This window comes from Phoxinus phoxinus (assembly GCF_949152265.1).
Source record: "Phoxinus phoxinus genome assembly, chromosome: 23".
Classification (NCBI taxonomy): Eukaryota; Metazoa; Chordata; class Actinopteri; order Cypriniformes; family Leuciscidae; genus Phoxinus; species Phoxinus phoxinus.
In genome coordinates this window covers 25,951,933-25,968,987 of record NC_136898.1, presented here as the reverse complement: position 1 = coordinate 25,968,987, position 17,055 = coordinate 25,951,933, and the positions used below count along the sequence as shown (strand labels likewise).

Here is a 17,055-nt window from a genome sequence, read left to right as displayed (position 1 = left end):
GTTCATAACAGGCTGCACATTTTTAATCAGTTATTCAATGCATGCAGTTTACAACGGGTAAGTGGGAACCCTATCATCACAAGCATCTCTGCGCCTAATAATGCATAATGTAGGCTACTTACATGTTCTCCAATAAAACCAAAGTAATTACCCCTCACGTGACATTTCTTAACCGCAAAGTAATACTGTTAGTTATGTAAAATACCTGGGAACATTGCGTGGCTGTGCCAGAATCATGAATAGTACAGTGTAGTGTAAGTATCATGTTTCTGATGTGTAAGAGATCACACACAATTTCTGTTTGAAAGCAATGCTGTTATGCAGTAAGCTGAAGTGTGTAGAATTATCAAATTATTTCTTTATTTACATCATATTGTTGTAGAAAAAAATGTTGAATTGCAATAAATAAAGTACCTGAACTCGTTAATAAAGTACCAAAACACTGTTATACAGTAGCCGACAAGGATGGTTTTACCTGAACATGTGTGTTATATTATATTATATAAAGTACATTTGCTTAAAAGTACCAAGTGCATTGTATGCATCAATAGGATTTTTAGTTGTAAGATGTAAAACCAATTCTTGTTCATGTAATTTCCTTGTAAATAAAATTGTAAATACAACATAAATGCATGTGATTCTCTGGTATCTTGTAGTTCATCAGCCCATGGTGTTGGGGTAATATCTAGTCTCAGGGTGACCGGCTGCGGTGGAGCCTGTGGTGTATGTTTGTCCGTTCAGAAGGAAGTATGGGTAATGAATGGCTGTAATCCGGCTGGGCACAGGCCCATGTGTCAATGAGTGAGGAGCAGGAGGAGGAACCGCATTCATATTCAGAGGACAGGTGGCTAAATTATAAGGCTGTGTCATGGCTAAACTGAAGTGGTTCATTTGTTCGTGTGTGAGCACAGGACGATGTGCTGCAGTGTTAGTGTGTCGATATTTAACACTATCAAACGTTGGATGTGTGACACAAGAATCTCCTCGTAAAGTTGCTTGGGGAGCCGAGACTAAAGGCCATTGCGCTCTTTGTACGTCTGCTAAAGATCTCCTCTCGTCAGAGTGTGATAAAGTCACTCGTCTTTTAGACAGAAGATGAGGATTTATGTCTGAGTGTGCATGAGACGTGGAAGGTGCAGACATAGTCCAGTCCGCAGCCGTGCTTCCAACCTTTCCCAAATGGCCCGGCTCCGCTCTGTGAGGATGAGTGTAGTAAGGCCTCGGGATCCCAACGTGGGTTGCAGGAGTTGTTTGGAAATGGGGGTTCACACCTTCATTATGCATGTTGCATTGTGTGACGGGTGGATGAGTTGCCCTGAGGACGTTGGAAACATGTATTAGCCACACATTGGTTAAAAAGCCAATGCAATATGCATTAAAAAGAAACATTTGATCTTTATATTAAATTTTTTAAATATCTCCTACCTCCTTTTGGCCATGTTGTAAGCCACCTCCTTGTCAACATTTATACTCTAGATTATTATATAAAGAAAATAAAGCATTTAGAAAGATACACAATGTTTTTCTGTCAAATAGAATTACATTTAATATCTATATCATCCAAAAAAGCAACTCTAACATCCTTACACTCTTAAAAATAAAAGTTCCAAAAGGTGGATTTTTGCATTGATGCCATAGAAGAACCATTTTGGTTTCAGTGATTTATTTTCTTAGTGTGAATAGCATTTAAAAAAATCTAAAGAACCTTTTGTGCAATGAAAAGGTTCCATGAATGTCAAAGGTTCTTGATGGAACCACAAATGCCAATAATGAACTTTTATTTTTTAGAGAGTAAAGTCAACGTAAACTGGCATTTGCAACTTGCATTTCTATGTGAAAGAAGATATTCAAAGAGAGAAAGGACTTTCTTCACTGGGAACTTAACGGATCAAGAAAAATGGATGTTATGTCGGGAGCCAGATCAAGTAAGAGTTTGCTAAGATGAGGAAAGGGGGAAGTAATTTCTGAGAAAGTTATTACATTTTAATTAAAGATAACCAAGCCAAACAATGATTTTTCTTTGGAATAACATGAACCATCCACACTAAAACCCTAACGTTTTGATTTCATGTGTTGTCTCTATATTTGAGGGAAATCTTACCTGTGCATCACTGGGTTGAGAGGACATCCATAACTGTAAACTTTTGCGTTTGCGTGCAGCATGACTCTTATTTCTTGCCTCTGCTCCATCCATGGACGGAGGAGGCTGGTCCACTTTGTTCACGAGAGTAACACCTGACTCCGTCACCCCGAAAATAATCTGCGGGTTTGAATTCTTATATGTCTTGAGAATCTCACTTGGTGCACCATGACCCATGTCTTGCCACACGAGAACCTTCGAGGCGTCATAAAGAAGGTGTTCAATCCCAAACCATGATATTTTGCTAATCACTTCCTTGCATGATTTCAAGAAAAGAGCTTTTTCTTGGAGATATCTGCATGCGATGGACAGATGCTCTGCTTTTCCCACATCAAATGTCCCAGGCAACTGATCTGAGGGTGTTTCCACAAAAGTCATTATGACTTTGTGGACCTTTTCCAGTCTTTCCAAATTGTCTCCGAAATTGATCATCGCAGCAATTGGTACAGATAAAAAGAAGCTTTTAATATCGTGGGGGTTCCTGAGAGCGGCCTCCGCCTCCAGGAGCTCGCGCTTGCTCTTCAGATACATGTAGTAAGAGGCATCAGGCGCCGCATGGAGCTGTTGGTGCAACAAGGACACGGCACTGTAGTATTCCTGCAGTTTGCTGTAGCCATCTTGTGCCAGGATATTTTGGAAAGAAGCGAACAACGACGACTGCTGCTGAAAGCCAACCTCCCCCTTGTAGAGTTCTCCATAAAGAGAGGGATCGTACCAAAGCAAACTCCTAAATGTAGGTTTACCTCGCATGAAGTTCATTTTGTTTTCTACAAACTGCCAAGCTTCCATCATCATCTGCAACTCCAAGTAAGAGTTCACTGCTTCATACTTCAGGTCTACCTGTGTGGGTGGATGGTCCAAATATTGCTCTAAGATGAGGCATCTTGAAACGAAAGACTGGTCGAATGGCACTTTCTGATCTCGTTCAAAACTAGAGATGAAATGCTGCAGCATGTTTTTGCATTTAGACTGCAAAGATCCAAGTTTGGTTAACGAGGTTGTCTCGTCAGCCAGTTTAAGAGTGTTTGAAATGTCACCGATGCTGTATTCATTGTCAGGGAATGTACTGCTCACATCGCCATCATCGATGATTTCTATCGTGTTCAAAGGCTGATTCTCTTGACTCTTTCGTTCACATAAACTATCCAAATTCTCTGAGGGATTTTGTCGGCCAGTTGTGCTCGCTCTTTGCATCTGGAACTGGGCACTGGGGGTGTTATTGATGGAGATTTCTGGGGAACCAGTGTTCAGGTCGTTCACTTGGACCAGGGGACTCGTATTATCTTTGACGGTGTCTAACACACTGGTACTGTCAGGACTGACACTAATGACTGAGCTCCTTCTTGATCTTCTGGTGTGTTTGGTTTGAGAGGATCGCCTGCCTCTCTTAGACTCAACAGGCACTAGCAGGCAGACATCAGGTTGAGCATGTTCCCCTCGAGGAGTGCTCCTGGTTTGAACAGGGATTTCAGTGCATTCACTGGGATAGTCTTGTGTAACAGCGTCACACCCGGGAGGCATCAGGCAGGGAAGATTCACCATACAGTACTGGCTTTGTTCAAACAAATGCTGTTTATGTGCCGCGCTGTCAAGTGTTATCCACACCACTGGTCTGTCCTTCAGATCTTCATTCACTGCTTCCTGTTTCTTGACAGTGGACTCAAATTTGGTCAAATAATCTCTTAGTTTAGAAATAAGCTGGGTTTCTGGTGAGTTCACATCATCTTTTTTGTTTGGCTCTGGCCTTGATAAATCATATTTGTATTTGATAATGTGAGTACTTGGTGATTTGGTTGAACCAAGCGAATTGGTGTTGCTGCTCTTTATATTCTCTGAAGAAATCTCCCAATGGCCATTCAACACTGGATCATCAACAGTAAGATCTACAACATTATTTGATGCACATTTCAAAGACTGTAGACCACACTGCTTTGAATCTGATGTCGCGTCTGTATCAATACTCAAAACACTGCTGCCATTAGATGTGTTGGTAGAAATTTCGAGACATGATTGGTTCATATTTGGGATATTTGCTGGCATGTGTTCTCTTGCTTGTAGATTTCTAGAGCTTCCACGTTGCTCACGTTTAATAGTGTCCGTCTCAGCTGTATTATCGATAGTATAAATCACTTTGGCTCCTTGAGTCATGTTTGTCTGTTGAGTTGTATGACTGTTGCTTGCAGTCATATCACTGCTGGCTTTTAATGCCTCATAATCACCAGTACTCAAGCTCTCAGAAGCATCTACATTGTCATCTACTGATATTTTCATTGTGAAATCCTCATTGATTAATGGATCCAATCTAGTCTCTGATGTGACTTTCTCCTCCTTGCGCTCTGTGCTACTCCCGCAATCTTTGCTGGTTCTTTTCATCAAGGAAATTTTGTTTTGATTTGAGATGTTTTTAGTTGTCCTAACTTGTTCATCCTCCATTACTGAGATTAGGTGTGAAGTTAAATCTTTTGATGCCTTCCCAGTGATGTCTGAATTGCTTTCACAGAGATCTTCTGAACATGGTTCTGTAGGATTTATTGCTTCCTCTTTGGCCTCAGGAATAGTGTTGAAACCTAAGGATGGTGTCAGATCTTTGCTGATAACAGACATGGTTGGACAACACTGATATTGGATTATACTTCTAAAAGCATTAGCTTCCTGACAGCTCTGAATGTGCAACCACTGTCTGTCATCATCAACATCGGATGTGTGGGATATTACTCTTAAATTAGAGTCCGGATCTTTTTCAGATGACTGTGACAGACTGTTTGAAGAGTCTGACGTTGCCTTGCTGTTTACTGTTTCATCGGCACTCTTAGCTGACACAATTCTTCTGCTGAGATTCTTCTTTGCTTTCCAAAAATGTGTCTTCTTGAGATATTTGCTTCTCTTTAGAGAGTGAGCTAGTGATAAAACAGTGTGCCGTTTTCTGAGACATGCCTTCTTACTGCCTGGTCTCCTCAAGCTCTTGCTTTTACTGAACCTTTGAGCTAGTAGCTGTATTAGTTCAGCATTACAGGTTTCAGTTTCTTTGTGTCCTTCACCGCTGCACATTTGAGTCCCTGGGGTGTGAATCACTTTGTTGTTTCTTCCACTCAACTTCTTTTGAAGGCCTTTGATTTTTGAAAATCGTTCAGAGAGAGAAAGCATTTCTCTTTTATGGGCAGACGCAGACGTTTCGTTGGCCTTTAGATTAACTAAGAGATGGAGATTTCTCGAGCATCTTGTGTCTAGGTTTGTTTCAGCTTTGCTGTGATCTTTGCTTACATTTTTTGGCGTGGAAATGGTGTCTGCGGGTCTGCCCATACCTCTGGGCATAAGGTAAGCCCTTGAGGAGAAAACATGCTTTGGATTTTTGCTTGGCAATAGCTGATCAAGTTGAAGTCTTTTGTACAGAGTCTCCAGCTGTGCTGTTTCCATATCAAGCTCTGGAGATATTTCGCAGCATTTTTCCTGTCTAAAAGAATCCATCTCTTGAACACTGCTGCAACTTTTCCCATCCCACTTTTGCTTTACTGCCATGGCAGGACTCAGATTACAGTTGTCTGATGCCCCGCAGCTAGAGACTTCGACACAGTTTGCAATATCCATGATGTGGTTTGCATACACAAGAGATGATTCAGTGCTGGGCCTTTCATCCAAGTTAACCCCGGAAGCAGATCCACTGTCCTGCTCGTCCTCTCCTGCACTTCCGGAGAGCGCACACTCACACTCATTGCTGTGATTAAGCGTAGCTTCATTAGAGGGACTCGGGTGCTTGAGGTCAAACTGAACACTTTGTCGATCAGCTTTTTCATTGAGACTCGGTGACCCCGGCACCAAGGATTGCTCTGAAAGTTTATCAGGAGACTGAATCCGACATCCATTGGGATCCTCCTGATGAGTCTCTGATAGCATGTGATCCTGTCCCTTTATTTCTGTGCTGGGTTCTGGATGATCTGGATGTTCGGTCTCATGAATGTGTCTTGTACTCAATTTATCCCCATTAACAAAATCATTGTAATCTGACAAACTTGCAGCATCATGTGGTTGTGCTTGTTCGGACTGATTCTGTCCGTCTGTGTGTTTTGTCTGTAAAACATGATTTTCTTTGGGCTCACTTTGAGACAGACTGGAGGTCTCCTTTGTCTCACTGATTTTTTGAAAGAGTTTGCCCTTTTTATACTTCTCGTAATAAACCTCATAGAAATGTATACGGTCAGCTAGTTCTTGCTTTTGTTCTGGTGACATGTTTTCTTGTGACCAGATGTTTTGATGTCTCTCTTCCTCGTTCATTCTAAAGTATGCAGCATATTTCTGGAATTTCATTTTGAATAACTTCAATGAGGGCAATGCTGGGATGGGCACACATTGATCATTCATTGAGGATTTTAAGGAACAACCATTTTCTCTTTGAACTTCCATTTGGTCATTGTTTGATGGCTCTTTTGAATCACACTCTTGGGTTTGACAGACTCGTTGGACGTTTTTATTATCCCACGCTGCCTCGGCCTCTGAGCAGTTGGTCTGTCGGTTTGCTTCTTGTCTAGACAGACGCGGATCCTTGACCAAGCGTGAAGAATACACTATGGTGGAAATTTTGTCCAGCGGACTTTGAGGTTTTTTGTCCCATTTGCTGTCACGTCTTCCACGTGTGAATGCTTTCTTTCCCAGCAAGCTTTGGGAGAGAGCAGTGTGACCCATAACTGGCACTGCACTGCTGTCCTCGCTGGCAGGAGTCTGGCACTGCTTCAGCTTCAGTGACTGAGTGTTTTGCATATCCGTCTTTTGAAATGGAGCTGGATTTTGAGGTGTATAATCCGTCTCAAAGCAGCCCGGCGTCCCAAAATGTTTGAATGTAATGGTGGCTGTGTTTCCTTTTCGTCTTCTCTCTGCCACAGTACAGGCTTTGAAACGATCTATTGCATTTTCAGTGGTAGAATAAACACACATGTTGTTGATTAAATAAATAGAAGCATAATTATGAGACACATTTCTACAAAGCCGTTTTGAAATCATGTATTATGAAAAGTGCTATACAAGCTTGAAATGATAATGATGATGCATGTGTTTGATATGTTAATAAAGAGGTTTGTTGCATCTCACCATGCACTTGGCCGACGGGTAGCGTTGACGGAGAGAGTTGCAGGTTTGCAGGAACAGTCAGAATGGCATTGCTGGCAGGAACGAATGAAACTACGGCATACGGCAAACACTGCCTGGGTCTTTCACTGAGCTCCTGCTTTTCATTATAGTCAAATAGAAAAACCTAGAAGAACAATGTTTGATTAGGCCTAAGACTCCAGCTGATCTTTAGGTACATTTGATTGGATCATTTGCTATTCTGAGATTAATCAACTCACAGCAGAGCCGAGTACTTGCTGGTGAAGAGGGTCTCGATGGGACGCTGCATCTTTACACATGTGACAGTCAAAGCTCACTGTGGGATCCTGCGTTTTGTTCCAGTCCAAGCTTGGAGCAATTTTTTTCACCTTTCCATAAAGAACCTGAATCCCCAAAGCACAAAATTGCTCACAAATGTCCTTACACAAGTAAGTGTCTTTCCAAAATGTTTAGAGGGTACAAGAAACATTCAACAAACCTTGAAAATTAACAATTTCTTTGCACTTAATGTGCTGGTAGTTGACTTTAATGCCACGTCGACATGCTTAAACAGATAAACACCATGTGATGGCTTTCCCAAGGCATGCTGGACTGTGTTGCCAACCCGCAGGCCATGCTGATAAATCTGGGCCGCCATTTGATCCGATGCCGCTAAAAAACAGAAACTCTCCTCCACTTCTCTCCCGTGTCTTCCTTTGGCACGCATCTCTGCCCTGCAGTCAGCCGGCGAGATGAAGCACTTTATGAAACGCACAGATACAGTAGGTAATCGCTGAAGATGTTATTGCACGCTGCAGTTTTAATGTAATTACCTTTTTTCAGAGAACTTTTTAAAGAGCTCTTCATTGTGCACTAAACAAACATCTCTCCAGATCCATGCGTTTGCTCGGTCCTTCCTGGAGTCCAGGTTGGAGTCTCTCAGTTTGGTCTGAATGAGACTGTAATCGCGGCTCTCCGCCGAACAACGCTCCAGACGGACTGACCCAAGAGAAGTCAAACAGCACTTATTAAAAACAGCAGATGAATTCAACATTAACTCTGGATTGTGAAATTCCCAGCAAGCAATTTTGCGTTTAAAAGACGTCTAATAGCCGTCTAAACACACCCCAGACGTCTAGACTAAAACAAGGAAAGATAAAAGACGTCTAAACCATAGCCCAAGAATAGACTAGTCATCAATTAGATAACAAAGAAATTAAATGAGTGAAGAAATGAAACCAAACACCTTGTAATCAATGTTTACTTTGCTTACATGATGGAATATCTGGCAAAAACGACATGTAACTACAGCAAATTCAAGGTTACTTTGGCTAGAAATGTGTTACTCATAGCCAGACTATATCGGGTCTATAGTTAACCTAGACGGTGAAATGACGGCTATTGCTTTCTGATCACACAGCGTGCCATCACAGATATGGATTTTAAGAAAACCTAGTAAACCTTCTCCAGAGGTGTGTTTCTTCCTGGGAATGGTGAAGTTCTTCAGGGTCGCTGTTAACGCTGACTGCTGTGATCTGGAGCTCTCTACCGCCTCCTCACGCTGTCGTCTCTCCATACTCGTTCACAGCTGATACTCACCCTGAAATAGACAATACACCTTACTTAACCTGATGTTCAAAAGGAGTATGATGACTCTTTGCTTAGCGATATTCCCACTATAACAAGCTGTCACTCAAACAGATAAAACTCAGAAACCTTAACAGCCGATTTGCTCTTTCACACTCACACAGTTGGTGTCTCGGGTGTTTACTTTATATAGATAACCAAATGCATATGGATTCAGGATCATTGGTGCAATTGTATAAGTGCATGTTCCTTAACCTGTTAGCCACTAGCACTAAACCACACTTATCAGCACCCTGTAATCATTAACTCATTTACAGATCTGAAGACGGGCGTTACAGAGAACTGCCTTTATAGAGAATAATGTTTAGAGATGAAACTAATCTCACCGAGTGTCATGGCAGCGAGAGCTTCCCTGTTGTCCAGATTATTATTTGTAGTGCACTGCTTACAAACATGAACTTTGATTACTCCTCATGCTGTTAAACCTGGCCAACTCTCCGTTTGCTCTGTTTACCATGTGACTACACAACCATAAAACGCCATTGAGGTTTTATTTCAACAATGACTCTTTAAACAGACTAAAAAGATGCTATTTTAGGACAAGGAGCGGTCGCAGAAACCTTGACTGAGAAAAGAAATGCATCTTGGAAAATATTAACACTGCCAAAGCAAAATTCAACACACAACATGGTAAAACATATCAATGAAATGCAAACATTGACAGGTATTTTAGCTTTTACATGCAAGAGCAGCTTTTAGACGTGGTCAGATCTGATATAACGGTTTAGGGAACGTTGCTGTTACGCAATGACAATCACATGGCTTCTAGAGAAAGCTGATTTGGCTAAAGCTGTATTATCAGCAGATTTAAAACTACATGTTGGTTATTTTCACATGACAGTGTATGTGAAAACACAGATATGAATATATGTGAAATGTTTAAAGCTTAAACTCACACGTCTACACCATAACCGAGAAAACATCCTGATATGTCTCAATACTCTGATGAAAGATATCATCGTTTTGCTTCGTAAGATCAAAGTTTTGGGTACTTACCATCATGTAAAATGGCAGTTAAACATGCATGACATGATCGAAGATGTCTTAGCAGGGAACTGTGCGAAGTTTGTCACTTCAGTTTGAGGAACATCAAGTGAGACATACCAAAAAGGAAATCGCTTGACCTCAAACGCTGAGCAGCAAAGCACAGGAAATTACCTAGTACTGTTAACACTAACACCACGGGTTCTTCTTTAGTCCAACCACCAGTGAGCCTCCACAAGATATCACACACATACACAAGAGATCTGAGCGTTTGGCTCATTTTGCTGTGAGAATACTGACTTTTAGCATTATACTATTTGAGAAACTTCTCTGGATATATGGGTCAAGGGTCGCCACACAGACAGGGCACAATAGAAAGAGACTAGCCAACATATTCATGCAAAAGCCTTGCTTTTACAACATGTAAAGATTCAAGATGACACTTGAATCTGAACAAAATGGTTGTTTCATCTCTCTCCCTCTCTTTACATTTCCAACATATGTGCATTTCTCAGATGCACTTTGGATCATTTATGCAAGGAAATGTTTTTACTCAAAGGTGCTCACCAACTGACCACCGTTCTCAGAGAGAGGAGCCTCTATTTACAGCGTTTACGCCCATCATCTCACACGCCGCTTTCTGTGCTTCCTTTTCTGTGGGTTCTTGAGAATGATCCGAATCTCTGACTAAGTTCTTAAAATAGTCACACATCCTATGAACGCAGCTCTGTAAAGCAGATAAAACACAATTACTTGATGAAATAACCAGTATTTCTGAAAGAAAAGGTCAGAGACCCAGCAAGCAATAGCCGTCATTTCACCGTCTCGGTTAACTATAGACCCGATATAGTCCGGCTATGAGTAACACACTTAAAAATAACCTTGAATTTGGTAGTTTTTGCCAGAATAACTAGCAAGATGTATGATATTCCATCATGTAAGCAAAGTCAACATTGATTACAAGGTGTTTGGATTCATTTCTTCACTCATTTCATTTCTTTGTTATCTAATTGATGACAAGTCTATTCTTGGGCGATGGTTATAATACGTCTATTAAATCTTCACTGACAGCCCAAATCTTTCCTTGTTTTAGCGGCCTGTGAGACGTCTTTTAGGGAACTGACTTAGTACGGTAAGCACTAACACCACGGGTTCTTCTTTAGTCCAACCAGCAGTGAGCCTCCACAAGAACAAGATATCACACACATACACAAGAGATCGGAGCGTTTGGCTCATTTAGCTAGGTAACAGTACTAGGTAATTTTGGATGGCTATTAGACATCTTTTAAACACAAAATTGCTCGCTGGGAAAGGTTAAGATCGTGACCATGACCCCGAGTCAGAGGGATATTTCGTCCTGACACGAGTGTTACGATTCAGTTTATGCAGAACACACTCGCCATTAAAACCACAGGACTGTCTCCAGCACTGTTTGTACACATTCGTCTCTTCAGACATTCATTTTAGAAAAACTTTTGTGTTTATATACCAAAATATGAGTGTGCAAACGACTATAGCCTACATAAAATAAGTTATAAAGATAAAACCGTCTCTGTTTTCAATCCAGTCAATACAATATATTCCTGTTAGCCAATGACATCTGATCAAAAGACACATTTTAAACATAAAAAAGTTGTACTTTATTAGATTGTCTGTGGAACTTTTACACACAAATATCGGGTAACTGTAAATAAGCATCACACATTTCAGCATGTACTTTGGTGAGGAGACATGATCCACCCACATGTTTATCGAGCGCTGTTATTCTCCATAACGTCTGAGTATCAGACTGGCTGGATGCGCTGCTCCCTGGTGGCATTCAACATCTTTCCTATGCCAACCGTACCAGGAAAACAGCGGCCACCGACACACGGCTGGGACTCGGAAGAATGCATGACTTACAGTTACGCAAAACTGCTTGCGTTGAGAACGGCATCGTGAGATTCAGGCCGGCGTCTGGCCTCGGGTTTGCTCTACTGTTTCCATTGTCATTCCACATGCATGCAGCTAGGGTCCAGTTCAGCACCTTTATTTGTTCTCTATAGCACCATTTTTTCATATATATACTGTCTATACTGTATATATACTGTAAGTTTGTCAGGACCCTACTGTTGGCATGCACATACGTCTATTTTAAACTTCATATTTCTCCAGATATGTATAATCCTACATATTTCACCCTTTTAAAAACATTACAAGGCAAACCAGGAATATTCATACTGTACCATACATGTTAGACAGAAACTAATACAGTACTCACATTAAAGAAAGTGCTACTAGACAGAACCATTTCTTTCTTGTTTTAGAGTCGTATAATATTCGAAGGCTCTACAGGAGGACACACTACAATACGGTACACCAAAACATCTTTTACATTTTTTTTTTGTTGCCATCTTTTAAAATCATTTACCAAACACTAACACGTCTTAATCCCAACTGCAGATGATCAACACAAAGATTCAAAGAAGGGAACAACTGAAAAAAGCTTGTGAACAACCACTCTGTTTTCTTTTTTTGGACGTCACATTACCCACATAACCACCAAGAACAAATACAGAAGCTTACGCATTTCTGCTCCATATTTCCAGAACTAAAATATTTGACTTTTTGACTCTGTGTTATCGAGATCATTTGAATTACTCCCCCCTCCAGTTCTTCTGTTTTCTTACATCATGCGTACAAAATGTAACGTTTTAGAGATGAAGGCAAACTACGTTGGAGCAACAATTTGTAACCCTAAAGTCGATCATTACAACCGCAGCGTAATGATTTTAAGGCCTATGGGTTGAACACGTGACTTCAGTACATGTAATGCATAACAGTCCAATTTCATGAATTCAAGTGTTTAGATAACTCGGGTATAGCTGCAATACAATAGCATTTTGAGATGGCCTTATAAATTGACAGTTTCCTCTAACACTACAGGAAAATAGTCTTCACGATAATTGCTTCTTTTTTTTAAATGAAATCAGCCGTTTTATCAGGGTGATAAATTGTGTACACTAGCAATATTTGTATACCACCTATACATAAAGCAAGAAAAACATCATACAAACACTGCTCTCTTCTGGTCATGCATTGCACATACACGTATAACAAGCATACTTTACTCGTTTTCTTGGTTGGGAACAAACCTGTACTCAGATTTTTAAAGTGCACACGGTTCATCCACTTCGCATTAGCTTCTACACTGCTTCATAGGGAATAGTGAACAACCTGCCGCTGCCATTCAGCGTTATGAATGTGTTGATGCCCTTGGTTGAAAAAAAGGGGGGGGGGGGACTGCCTCATCACTCCTGCCCTTAGTTAATCTGAACACTATAGGCATTATGAGCCACACTAGCATATACTGCGTCCTATAGCAGCCCTTATTGTAAGAAATCTGTGTGCAGACAGTCATAGGAACCCAAGCAGACGAAGAGAACAATACAATCACAGACTGAATACTTGGTGTCAGTGATACGCATTAAGACACGTCGCAACCGAAACAAAGCGAGAAGTGCCACGAGTAGACGGATGACTGCACTCCTGCAAGGCTGTTTGCAGGACGGTCCTCTTCCCCACGGCGCAGACGCAGTGCTGGAGCAGCTCGAAGTGCTGTCTGTGTAAAGTGCTTCCGGTAGAGGTGTGTAGATGTACAGACCAGCGTCTGAGCGCTGACCCGTGGAGCGTTCCCATAACTCAGTCATATTCTGGTACTAGATAAATACTCTCTCTCTCTCTCACACACACACACACACACACACACACACACACACATGTACGCACAGAGAAAAAAGGTGACAGCTGTTAGCTGAGAACTCAATAGAAGTGGCGAAACGAATTGCTTCTTGTCAGTAATTACAGTACAAGCAAACAGAAGCCAACTCAGAGCTCAAACCAATGCAAATATTCCTTCAGTTGTGCTTGAACTGCGAGACGCACGCACGCCTCCGAATGCTACCGGCCCAGAACAAAAAAGGTTTGGTAAAGGCCACTATAGTTAACATACGCTTTTTTGTGTGTTTCATAATAGCACACTACAGCTTGTTTTATATTCAGTATGAAGAACACATACTGTGCATAGTACGCACAATTTCAGTGTAGTTTTTAAAAGTGTATGCCAAAACCTGCAAAACCACTATCCAATGAACTGGGCGCGATGGGGATGCAGCAGTTCGCTTGTAATTTGTTTATTTTATCATACGCCGTTTAAAAAAGGAATGATTAATTATTATTTATGCAGTAGGAAATATGTTTGATAATATGTTGTTATAATGTTTCGAGCAGAATGATGTCGTGTCAAATGCATTAAACCTTTTCTAGATCTGTGCAAATCCATAATGCAACACCTCAGGTACGAGCACATAATAACCCTCCAAAAGCTAAATTAAATTCGGCTCTTTTAAACCCATAATGCTCGCTTTGCTTTTGCACTCGTTTGATCCCAGCGACACGGACTGATGGAGATCATATATTGCACACCTATCAAGTCTAGTCAGAGAGATGGATTCGGCTGAAATCCACTTTCTAAAGCCATGTTTAAAAGCTTTTAAATAAAAACCTAATCTGTGTGTGTTCGTTCATCATTTATGCTGAAGCAACACACTGCGATGCTCTATAGTTCAAGCACCTCTTGGGCATTTTCATTAGGCTAGTGTGTAAATAATTCATCCAAATATAGTAAGTATTAAATGCACTTTTTGGTTTCTGATTTCAAATGGGGAAAGTAATGTTTGTGCAATGGCAAAGTGTAGCAGATCTTTTGATCATTGAAATGAAGTCAGACTTCAAGCTTCAAAAGACAAAAAAGCTTCACTTTGGACCATGAAATACTCGTGTATCTCGGACATAAGTGCTTATGATTATTTGACTCTCAGCTTTGAGAAATTGCACAGCAGCCTCATTCACGTAAAGCCTGGGAAGAATGCAAAGAGACCAGATCCTAATGCTCTCATATGCACACACACACACACACACACACACACACACACACACACACACACACACACACACACACACACACACACACACAGCAACCCCAGCGGATGAAAAGAGACCAGATCCTAAAGCTCTCATATGCCCACACACACACACACACACACAACACACACACACACACACTGAAACCCCAGCAGAGCCTCTCTGCACAGATCCTGTCCAGATGCACACATCAGCTGCAGTGATGGCCATGAACGGGCCGGTCCTCCAGAGGTCCAGCTGGCACCGGAGACAGTGCTCAGTCCTCCGGTTCCTCCGTGTCTGTCCGCTTCTCTGTCTTGTGGCAGCTGAAGATGTGTCGCATCTCCTCCTCGTAGCGGGTGAAGTTCTCCCCGAAGCGCGCCCAGGCCTTCAGCGGCACGGTGATGGTGTTCCTGTAGGGCTGCCGGACCTCGCTGACCTTCAGAAACACGCCGAACCGGTTCGAGCCCACGTCGAAGTAGAAGCGCTTGTTGTCGACGCGGAAGGACGCGGCCTCGGGCAGCTCGGGAGACTCGTCGTGGTTCCGCGCGCACGCACGCTCGGGCTCGTCGTCTCCGTACTCGTCGATGAGCTGCGAGAGCGCGTCGCGGAACTCGATGAGCCCCTGCGCGGGCAGCACGATGGTCTGCTCGATGCCCTGCCCGTAGTAGCCCATGCCTCCGTGCCCGCGGGTGACGGTCTGCCGGATGCGCAGGAACCGGCCGCGCTGGTTCTCCTTCAGGTCCAGGTAATACTTCCTGTTGTCGCGCTCGATGAACTCGCTCTTCAGCACCCGGTGCGTCTGCTCCTCGGACGCCGCGGAGCCGCTGGGAGACGCCGCTGGTTCCGCTGCTACTCTCCGGCGGGCCTGCCCGTTGCTCTGCTCCTCCGCCCGGCACCCGCGGAGCCCGATGTGCGCGTAGTAATCGATGAAGTCCGCCAGGCAGTAGCGCAGGGCGGGCGCCATGGCCATGGACAGGGTGAGTTTGCTCTTGCGGATGTTGTCGTGTCTCCCTCGGCCGATCCACACCTCGGCGATCTTCAGGAAGCGGCCGCGCGCGCTCTGCTTCACGTCCAGGTAGAAGCGCTTCTTCTGGATGTCCACGCGCTTGGACGCGAGCTCCTGTATGTCCGACGCTTTGCTGCTCGCGTACTGCGGAGAGTATCCCGAAGTCATCCTGCCTCTGCCTCTGTCCGAGCCCCGCCGCTGACTGTCGGCCATACTCATGCACGGCTCTCCATCATCATCATCCTCATCCTCCTCTCTCGCGCGCGGGGTTACAGCTCGAGCTCCGGCGCGTCTCCTCGACTGACCTGAAAACGGCGGCTCCGCGAACGGCTCATCGACTGCCTTTGTCCTGATGAGAGGTCAAGCGAAGCGCAGAGGCACGCAACGTTTGCACCATATTTTAAAAGCTCTTGTTTTTCGCCTCACCATCCATCTGACACATATTCCTGCCAGCTGGAGAGAGAGAGAGAGAGGGAGAGAGAGAGAGAGAGAGCGGATCTCTATGGAGGGCGCCGCTGCTGTAGTGCGAATGAACTCAATGAACTCGCTCGACGCTCCCCCTCCCTCTTCCACAGACAGGGGCGCGCGCGCGCTCCCGAGCGCAGCTCAACGCGCATACCGCTTCTGCGCTCTACGACACGCGCTGTGCTGTGCACGGCAAAGTATGCAGTAATACATCAATACTCCATGCTACCAGATGTAGAGTTTCTATGAAAGGCCATTTCAGTCACATGCAATAAATCATGCTTTTGTAAATCACATCACATGACATAAAATTCAAAAATATGCATTCTAATTCATAATTATGACATCAAAAGGATTACACTGTAAAAAGTGGCAACCTCCAATTGTTGGGGACCTATTATGCAAAATTCATTTTTAAAATATAAATGTGTGTTGGCAGTGTGTGTACACAAGCACCTTATAATGGTAAATTCCACCAACTAATTTTTTTTAAATCCACATGACAATTTAATCTCAGAACAAGCCTTTTGCAGATCCTAGCTTGCACAGGCCCCGCCCACGACTGCTGACTGACTCTGCCTTATTAGCATAGCCCCGCCCCTCAGTGATCTGGACACAGCCCGCCATGTTTATCTCCCCGCCAGAGCATTTAACAGCAGCATTCACGTAATGTTGTATTCTTATTAAAGCTACTAAAGGTATTCAATTAAGAGCAGTCAGTGATTTTCAGTTTTTTTGTTGTTGTTGTTTGATTTATATTAACAGCATTTATATCAGTAAGTACTGTATATAT

The 17,055-nt window shown here is 42.9% G+C and overlaps 2 protein-coding genes across 2 annotated transcripts; both read right to left on the bottom strand.

Moving 5' to 3' along the window:
* Window positions 1-323: 323 nt before the first annotated feature.
* tex15 (testis expressed 15, meiosis and synapsis associated) lies at window positions 324-9,988 on the bottom strand. The gene is made up of 9 exons (XM_079600252.1): window positions 9,860-9,988; window positions 8,678-8,816; window positions 8,050-8,215; window positions 7,716-7,950; window positions 7,477-7,620; window positions 7,220-7,382; window positions 2,102-7,032; window positions 1,426-1,472; window positions 324-1,315 (listed from the first exon to the last, which is right to left on the bottom strand). Exons 2-9 carry the CDS (start codon window positions 8,790-8,792, stop codon window positions 661-663), a joined length of 6,456 nt encoding a protein of 2,151 aa, XP_079456378.1. The 5' UTR covers window positions 8,793-8,816; window positions 9,860-9,988; the 3' UTR covers window positions 324-660.
* A 1,485-nt stretch (window positions 9,989-11,473) lies between these two features.
* On the bottom strand, window positions 11,474-16,441 carry purg (purine-rich element binding protein G). The gene has a single exon (XM_079600259.1). It carries the CDS (start codon window positions 16,014-16,016, stop codon window positions 15,066-15,068), a length of 951 nt encoding a protein of 316 aa, XP_079456385.1. The 5' UTR covers window positions 16,017-16,441; the 3' UTR covers window positions 11,474-15,065.
* Window positions 16,442-17,055: the final 614 nt, after the last annotated feature.